The sequence below is a fragment of the Nicotiana attenuata genome, chromosome 4, assembly GCF_001879085.1.
Source record: "Nicotiana attenuata strain UT chromosome 4, NIATTr2, whole genome shotgun sequence".
NCBI classification, from domain to species: Eukaryota; Viridiplantae; Streptophyta; class Magnoliopsida; order Solanales; family Solanaceae; genus Nicotiana; species Nicotiana attenuata.
In genome coordinates this window covers 4368955-4379169 of record NC_031992.1, presented here as the reverse complement: position 1 = coordinate 4379169, position 10215 = coordinate 4368955, and the positions used below count along the sequence as shown (strand labels likewise).

The window sequence follows — 10215 nt, the reverse complement described above, 5'->3', positions numbered from 1 at the left end:
TAACAACAATCTCACTACAATATTGTATACACTCCATAAAAAAGTGGCACCTATCGTGGCTAATGAATGGAAAAAAAAATCAAAGGGGATGTTTGAGATCATATGAGGTACAGGAAATTACAGTATTCATGGGCAAAAAGACAGGCCAAGTATTCATGCAACAAGTGATAGAACGACCAGCAAAAGTAATTGCTTACATTTAAGGACAACTGAGAAGGCACGATAGGAAATTTATGGTGCTAGCAAGTTTAAGGAAGGTTGCGAGTAGTATAAATAGATCGGTGTAGGTCCTAAAGTAAAGTATTGTAGAGCAACAAGGTTTTAGGTAGATAGGAGTAAGGATGTGAAAAGGTGAGTGAGAAGGTAACGAGAATATGTATGTCATTGGGATTAAACCCATCAAAACAAGGGAGTTGATGATTTTCATATGTAATAAAGAGCTCGGTACAGCCTAAATGAACACAAAGGAGTCTAAGACTAGGTGCATTTAGAAGAGATGGAATGCTGCCCTGGCAGTAGAATAAGGGTGTAATTGTGATTGATAAGAGGATGACGCTTAGGCCTTTGATTGAGTAATGATTTAACGAGAAATGGATTTTATTAATTGCATGGGATTAGAATATCCCCATAAGATGAATCGCATTGGGATGAAATGAAATATGGTTATTGAAGTATAGTATTATCCCTAGGTGGATCAGGAAAATCACTTCAGATGTTCCTCGATAAGATGTGAGCCCTAGTGATAGTGTATTACGTAAGAGGTTACAAGTTATCAGTGATAGATTATATTTCAACATTAAGGTGAATAAACAATAGATGGGTACAAGTTCCAAAGTACAAGATGAGATTGTTTGTTATTCTTAAGATGAATAATAATGAGGAAGCACTAAAGGACTTAGATTTATACATATAGGATAAGCAGCGAAAGAGTAACCTAGAGTTGGGTAGCAAACCTCGGTAATAATAAATTGAAGTAAGTCTTATGGTATAGTATAACCTACCTAGATGTAGTAAATCCATAAGGATAGATATACAAGGCTATGAAACAAGAGATAGCAATATTCTTAAGTTCGATAAAGTACCAAGTGAAAGACATCAGTACACCTATAGATGCCTAGAGGGACAGCTTGTCATAATTCTGTATATGTTCATAAAATGAGGCTTAGAGATTGGCTAATAGATGGAGGAAAAAAAGAAGACGAGTCACTAGGAACTCATACAATGACAAAGTCGTACATACTGCATGACATAAGGTAGCAAATGTTACGATGTTGGAAAAATTCCGACCACAGGTCGTGTTATGAGAAAGAAGCCTAAAGGTGGGAATACCCTGGCCTTTGGATTTATTTACAGAACAGTTTCCTAGATGTCAAGGACAATATTAAATAATTCTTAAGAGCTACAGGTTATGAGACTGATAAGCACATTAATCAACATTCGAGGACGAATGTTCCAAAGGGGGGAATGATGTTACACCCCGTATTTTCGTACGTAAGAGTACATCATAAGTCAATTAATGTAAGCTCAGAAAGGGAATCATCATTTAAAAGTTTACAAAGTTAGTTCATCATGTTAACATGGAGGTTACAAATATTTCAGATCATTAGTACCAAGTAGCAAGAGGGTTTGAAGGCTTAGAAGCTAAACGAATTGAAGAAAATAAGTTTCGTTGAAAGTCGACAAGTTGGAATGTTTTACCATGTACTTTTGGGGTGATACTAGGGTTATTAACATTATAACGAGATTATATTATGAGTTATTTTAGTCGTACGATAGTTGGTGTTATGCTTTGAAGTCAAGCGAGTTGTGGAACAAAAGTTGGAAAAAGGTCATCACAAGTTCCATTTATAATTTGCTGACATTTAGGTCAAATGTAGATGCTGAGTTTTTCTCCAAATATACTTGGAATTAGGGGATGATCTACCTATCAAATTAAAGATATATGAGTATAGTTTCTAATGCAATAAACCACTTATTGATACGATATTGGAGTAGAGAGATATTTGCATTTTCGCGAGACAACGCAGACTGGTAGGTGACAAGTAGGTGCATCACCTACTTGCCAAAAGGAGAGGTCTCAATTAAACCTCCTAAAGTCGGCAAAGAGGAGAAATTTAAAGGATTATATACTCAATTATTTAACCCATCTTCCAGACTTTGAAAACCTAATTGAACCCCTACAACTCCTCCCCAAAAATCCCACACAAACCCTAGGGTATTCCGGGTGTTACGACGCGATTCTAGTGCTGAAAAGTCCGGACAGCATGCTAGTTTCTCTTTCTCCTTCTTGTATCCGTGTTGAGGAACTTATTTTTGATGAAAAAGGACCATGTTTCGAGGGTGATACTCAGTACAAGGTAAGTTTATGCTTCTCCTTCCATTATCTATGCGTTTGCGAGTTGTAACTCGATCTAAAGAATAGACCTAGCTAGTTTCGGAAGAATGGTATGTTGTTTGATCTTGTGCAATGGTTGGCTGGTTGTGAACTTATTTTTAAGTTAAATTAATGGCTGGTTTATTGGATAAGAGGTGTAATGATGTACNACTTATTATTCCGCAAACAGTAGTAGTTGGAACACATAGAAGAACCAGGTCCTTCCATAATCAGTCTAAGCGAAAATTGGGTACCACACAAATCACCCCCCCCCTCGTGTGTTGTTGTAGTATAAACAATCACNCAGCCTATACCGAGTTCTATTACTCTGGGGTCTAACTTTTCCACTTGGTAATCGCGCTAGAGCTATGGACTTATTTCTCGAAATGAGGACATGACTGTATGGCCTATACTCTTTTGTTGTCCTAAGGTCTGTCACCCCTCGTCTCTTCCTTCACTTGACTATGGATTTTGTAATATTGTCATCTTTTGATCTACCGTTGTCATCCATGTACCACATCTTACTCATAATGCTTCATTAACTCTTTTCTCGTTTCCCGCTAACATTTATGCCTATCACTTTACTCTGAAAACTCGAACAAGACATTCTTTTTCTTTAAGCTTCCCTTTGCTCCCTTCCGTGGCTCTTCAAGTTGCTTAACGTTCTCGTTTTACTAGGGACGCGAGCCACACTAAGGTAATATGTATCCCTTCAAGGCTTATAGTGCATGTCTTTGTAGTACTCATATCTGACTGCACTATTTTAAAGTGTACCATCTGGGTGTCTCACAAGGAGATCTATTAGCACATTTGCAATATCCTTCGAAAATGTCAACTCTGTTACTATTGAATATAACTCAAAAAGCTTATGTTCCTCTGCCTCAATTATAAATGCTGTTAACCTTCATTAACTGGGTACTCATACCCTTTTTCACCTTGCTTCTTTTACTTACTGAACCTTGTACTTATCTTCTTAATCTCTCATTGTCCTTCACCATAAAGATGCATAGGCATTCTTGCCTTAAGGCTTCTTATCAGGAAGATTACACCTTTCAGTATACCCATAATCTGCTAAAGACCTCATTACCTATCGTAGGCATCATACAAAAATCCAGTTCCTCTGACTCAGCTCTTCCACAACTATCTCTCTTTCCAACCTTCTTTTCGGATGTAAGCATCGTCTTATTACGGATAAAATAGAATTTCGAAATTTAAATTCTTATAAGTGAGCTCTACCACACGATCTAGAGTAAGAAGAAAGACTGACAATCCTAAATACCCTGTAGGCTCCTGCTTATAAGTGTGGTGCACGACACACCCATAAACAAGACTCTACTAGACACGGCTTGTAGACTCCTTAGGACAGAACTGCTCTGATACCACTTTTGTCACGCCCCGAGCCTGGGGGCGAGACTGGCACCCAGTGCCTCACCTATCCTTGCGCACCAACTTGCAACTAAGGCTCTGAACATATGATGTCATACTTTGACCATGGGCCACATTGCAAGAACTGCGAATGCTGACTAAATGTCAATATATAACTGGGCCGACAAGGCCGTCATAACTATTACAGCTGGCAAATCAACCAAATATACATATAAGGCCTGCAAGCCCAACATATTGTACTAACTGATAGGATATGTCTACAACCCTCTACTGATGGATATACTGTGATCGGAACAACTCCCCAACCTACCCATAACTTATATACATATATATACAAGATGTACATAAGGCTCTAGACCTGGAAACTCCGAAAGGCATGGAGCTTACCGATCAAGCTGAACTCGGGCAATACTTATTGAAGAGTCCTACCCATCTGTCTGTCTGACCTGCACGCATGAAATGCAGCGCCCCTAGAAAAGGGACGCCAGTACAAAATAATGTACCGAGTATGTAAGGCAATATACTGAAAGCTGAAATTAAACTGATAATATAATAACTGCAAGTAGCTGGAAGTCAAAGATAATCTGAAGATATGCTTACCTGCTGATACTGACTCAACTCTCTTAATATAGTAAGTAAAATAGTTGTCCGACCCTATAAGGCTCGGTATATATATATAACTGCTCTAGCGTAGTAGGCTCGCTCATATGCGCTCGGCCATACTAGGCTTTGTATCTCGACCAACTAGGCTCGCTCATAAGCGCTCGGCCACAGTAGGCTTGATATATTAATAACTGCTCTGCCATAGTAGGCTCGCTCATAGGTGCTCGGCCATACTAGGCTTTGCATCTCGGCAAACTGAGCTCGCTCATAAGCGCTCGGCCACAATAGGCTCGATATATAACTTACCATCTGATCAGAGGTTGCCCAATAGGGGCCTGCCCATCGATTATAGCTCGATGGTAATGAAAATACTTTAATACTGTATACATAAACTCTCTGCTCTCTTGACTGGAAGAATGAAATACTCAAATGAATATGAAGTCCCAATAAAGAGAATATTGTAACTTGCGAGACTAGCAAAATATACGTAAATTCCGAGACATGAATTTTTCTTTAAACCTTGTTATCAAACTTGTGTAATGACAAGATCATGCCAAAATGAAGGAAGAGATTAGCCTTAACATACCTGTTCCTGGAATTTATTTGAACAAAATGAACCTTTCTGCTTCTTGCAAAATACGAACGAACCTATGCTTGGATTGAACAAAATTGTTGTTGTTCTTTGAATTTCCAATTGAACTTTGGCTAAATAATTTGGACGAAAGCAACTTCTATTCCAAGTTCTTGGATTTTAAAATCCAAGGCAAAATGTTGTTTAACCTAAGGACTTTGGACGAAATGGATTTGGCTAAGGAATCTCTTTCCAAGTTAATCCAAGGCAGAATGTTGTTTAACCTAAGGAATTTGGACGAAAAGGAAATACTTCTTGGCTTAAATGCCAAATTAATGCTTCTGCTTTTCACGTTAGTCCATGGACAGAATGTAAAATAATCTTAAGTGAAGTGTTTTTCATTTTAATGGATAAAGCTCACAAAAAGTCTTGATAAGACTTTATAATTTGGACTTTGACACATGTAAAGGAGATTGATGAATCACCTTAAAACTAATAAAGGGGCTGCCACGTTCTCTCGGTGTAATTGATTAAATTTAGTCCACTTATTAATTAATTGGGCAATATTTTATTATCCGATAATAAACCAATTGCCCGCATAATTTAAAAATTATCCCGAATTATTTAAAATTTTATTTATTTTAATATACCTTATATATTATACTACCGTGGTCATATGGTACCTTGCATGGTATTAGTTTATAATTATCGGGTATTATCGCTCGACCCGTATTTTATTCCATATTGGCCACTCCCAACGAAACTCGTTTTCGTTAATCCGTGTATACCTTTATCCTTCATAACACTTATATATCGCTTGTTATAAATAGCGTAAGTACGTTAACGTCAAGATGATCTCATCCCCGAGTCTACGTTGGTTAACTGAAAATGAAATTTTACGTATGAAAACGTGAGATGTAACAATACCGTTGTTTTCTCCAAGACCCTCATTGTCATGAACAGGTGCATTTTGTGTGCTTGACATGTTTAAGCCTGAGAATCAAAAGATCTTGACAAGAAAAGTGTAAAGATAATGTGTGTAACGAGGATCAGTAAAGAAATAATTACTATTATCTTTAGCCCCACGGTGGGCGCTAAACTGTTTACCTCGAAAATACGAGTAACAATTAAATTTGATTTGTGGTTTTAAAGATACGTGATTTAATTCAGTACCAATTAATAATGAAGAATTATGAAGCTAATACGAAAGAGAAAAGTGAATTAAACCAGCGTTACTCAATATCAGTGACCTCGAGCCCAGGGACCTCGAGGTAGGCTTGGTATTATAAGAACAGTTAAATAATAAAAGCAAAGTAAGAACAATAGAGCTAAGGGACAATGCTGATGAAAAGCAGGCGAAAAAGGTAGAGTATATTCTTTTCTCAGTGATCAAATGATCTTACAAATGATTGGGATCCCCTTTATATAGCAGGGGAACCCTAACTAAGGAATATTTCTATTTATAGTAGGGAATATTCTTGTTACAGCTGTCTAACCGCCTAGTAGGCTAGTACGGAATCGTACAATCTTATTCCGGGATTCGCACCATGACCTTGGGGACATGGCAGGAATCTAGCTTGCTCTGGTACAAATCCATAACGGTACCATTTCGGAGTCGGGCATACTCTGACCTGGTACTCCTATCTCCGGGCATTGCGCTTTGTCTTCGAGCTTGATTTTGGTCCATCGGTCTCGAATCTCGACCTCACCGAACTCGGGCCTATGACGGACCCTCGAGCCTATAAATCGAAGGCATACGATTTTGACCGTATAGAAGATTTAAAAAGAGTCATATGTTACATGTAAGATACATAGGATTTTACTTAAATCATAGTCGGTTGGTTCAACAGATAGAAATGAGCTACCCTATTATGCTATACAATACTACAATTAATTAACACGAAGGATCGTGATGGGAGGACTATGATCTTTTACTCTCAAGTCTTAATAAAATATTATGAGTTTGAGTCGTAAATATGGTTTCTTCACTCTTAGTCAAACGTCCCGAGTTCAAATGATGAGGGCAAAACTAAATTTGCTAGCTTTGCTTCTATTTAAGATATTCATGTTTTAACTTTTGATGCGTGCTAAATTACTTTATTTTAGCACGTTTTATCTACAATTCATATCAGTGTTTTGCACCTAGCCTTATGTACCTTCACAAAAGAAAAGTAAGTGTTGAAGTGATGGTATTACGAAGATTCTTCCTGCCGTTGAAAACTTAGCTTAGTGAAGACATACACCTATGTTTTGTTTTAGTATGTTTTGTTGATTATTACCATAATGAGTGCTGATGTTCATTGCTTTGTAGTGCATATATTTACCCTTAAGTTTTGATTTGGTATATGTAAAACTTACGCAGACCAAATTACCGAGATGTCAAATTTTAAAAAACTGTGGATTCAACATGCTGGAAACAAAAAGGGAAACGTCAATGCTCTGAAGAAAGAGGCGTCAAAATTAAACAGAGACGCTGCAAAATGTATAAGGCAATGTCGGCTGATAAAAGAGAACTAAATTTACTGGAGCGTCGAACAACATATCTTCATTCTAGAACGTAGAATCCAACCAGTAATTCTATTGAAGTATCAGCTTGCTACCAATTTAATAAAGAGTTAGCTAGGCAGAGAGCTCCTCTAACAGGAGCCTCGTCATCTACCTTGGGAACAGGTTTGTGCACTATGATTTTGTTACCCTCGAATGAACTATGTGATATTTCAACATTTACATATTTTGTATGCCCATAACTTGCTGTTATGTTTTAGTAAATGTGTTCACAGTTAATGATTCCACTGTTTCTGATAATGGCAAAGATCTACATGATCGCTCTTCCGTTTTTTATGTTGGTAAGTGTGAAAGTATGGTGTTCAAAGTTGTAGAATCTTACAATACCCAGACTTATACGATAATTCGTTTTATCTTAGGGTCTACATCAGGAACGTGTAGTGAACAATATAATATTACCTTGCGTAACGCCACAAGCAAAGGTTCATTTCCGTCTAGCTTGAAAGTTATTTCAGCCATTTCTTTTCCTGGACCGACCTTTTTTCGCTCTGGTAAATTAAAATATATAGGTCGTACATCTAAAAAAATGTGTCTCTGGAACACTATTGACTTGCCCAGTAGCCCTTTTAGACTCAAAACTGTAACAAATGGTATATTTTGTAGAGCCAAAAGATTTCAATATGAATCACCGGGATTTTGCTGTGACAATGGATCAGTGAAATTGATTCACTATGGACTGCCTACTGAATTGCTAAATCTTTATTTAGGAAACTCTGAGGAGCCCAAGCATTTTTGCACTTATGTTAGATTGTATAACAATATGTTTGCATTTACTTCTCTTGGAGTGAATTATGACAGAGATTTAGCAAGAAGAAATTATGGTATTTATACGTTTAGAGTTCAAGTGAAAATGTATCATTTCATAAATGACCTCCTTCCTTTGAGTCAACCAGCAAAAAATCTACAGTTGTATTTATATGATACTGATAATGAACTAGCAAATCGATTCTCTGACAAGCTTAACGAATCGGTTATCAGGACTTTGATGGACAGATTAAAAGTTAATCCATACTCTATATTTTTGAAATCTTTAACAGATATTCCGAAATTATCAAACTTCTACATTGCGCTTAAGTCTGACTCTGGTTTAGATCAAAGAACATATAACTTACCTACATCATCTGAAGTAGCAGCAATATGGATAGAAGATGAAAGTAGTTCCAGTATTTCTATACCACATATTCGGATTTATACACATAGTAGCAAGAGCCAAATGGTAAATAACTACTATGGTTGTTATGATCCATTACAATATCCATTACTATTTCTGGACAGAACGGATGGCATTATGGTATTAAAAAGATTATTCGAACGAATAATACTATTAGCTGTGGAACTTATTATGAAAATGAACAGCTTCCAAGTGTAGAAAACATGTGTTCAGCCGACATACTACTTGACATGGAAGCAGAACTTTTGGAAAAAAAGAAACGAAAAAGAAATACTATGTCATGCGTGAGTATTACTGTTACAAGCTCCAAATTAGGGACGACGAAGAAAATGGAGTTTTACATGCTGGGAGAGTGTTCCAACAATACTCTGTTGACGAATCCATCAAGCTTGAGACTCAAAGGTTAGATTTCTATTCATTTGATCAAGATTTATTTCAAATTGATGTGTTAGCGAGCATTCCTAATGTTCTAAGACACGGAGAGAGAGAGCCATGCAACATTGGCAGACAAAGTTTTCTTCCTGCAAGTTTTATAGAAGGTCCTAGGGATATCCGCCGACGATATATGGACGCTATTGCTTTAGTGCAAAATTTTGGAAAACCTGATATATTTTTGACAATGACATGTAATCCATCTTGTCCAGAAATAGAAGAACATTTATTGGTAACAGATGAAGTACAAAATAGACCCAATTTAGTTAGTCGTGTGTTTAGAGCAAAAGTAGATGAGATGAAAATAGATATTCTAAAGAGAAATATATTTCGAAAAGTTTCTGCTTTTATGTACACTATTGAATTTCAAAAGTACGGTCTTCAACATGCTCATTTTCTGATCATACTCAAAGACGAATATAAATTGTTAACTTCGGAAGCTTACGATAAATTTGTTTGTGCTGAATTGCCTGATTCTGATAAGAATGATTACCTGTATTCACTTGTTACTAAACATATAATGTACGGACCTTGTGGTAGTTTAAATCCTAAATGTCCTTGTATGAAGAATCGAGAATATTGCAAGTTCAAATATCCAAAAGATTTTGCTAATCATACATCAAAGGGAAAAAATGGATACCAAATTTACCAAAGGTGAAGTTACAGCAAGTATTTAAATATTAGAGGGCAATTTCTTGACAATTCGTGGGTGGTTCCTCACAATTCATATCTACTGAGCAAATTTAACTGTCATATTAATGTTAAAGTTTGTTATGATATTAAAGTTGTCAAATCCCTTTATAAATATATCTGCAAGGGACATGATAAAATTGCCTTTTCTGTACATGCTGATGATCCACATATCGAAATAGATGAGATCAAAGAATATCAATCTGGTAGATGGGTATCCCCACCGGAGGCAACTTGGCGTTTATTTGGTTTTCCCATTAGCAAAATGACTCCATCTGTTTATCATCTTCAGTTACATCTTGAAGGACAACAATTTGTTTCTTGTAAATTACACAGACCGTAAATGCAATTATAAATAACCCCACGATCAGGAAAACAATGTTGACAGAATTCTTTTTGATGAACAGAGAAAATCAAGATGCC

At 36.7% G+C, this 10215-nt stretch overlaps 1 protein-coding gene across 1 annotated transcript; it reads left to right on the top strand.

The window, feature by feature from the left end:
* Positions 8951-9760, top strand: LOC109225045. Its single transcript, XM_019389638.1, has one exon. It carries the CDS (start codon positions 8951-8953, stop codon positions 9758-9760), a length of 810 nt encoding a protein of 269 aa, XP_019245183.1.

What these genes read in the sequence shown, in the direction of transcription:
- LOC109225045 (XM_019389638.1), top strand. Translation starts at nt 8,951, where the DNA reads ATGCGTGAGTATTACTGTTACAAGCTCCAAATTAGGGACGACGAAGAA.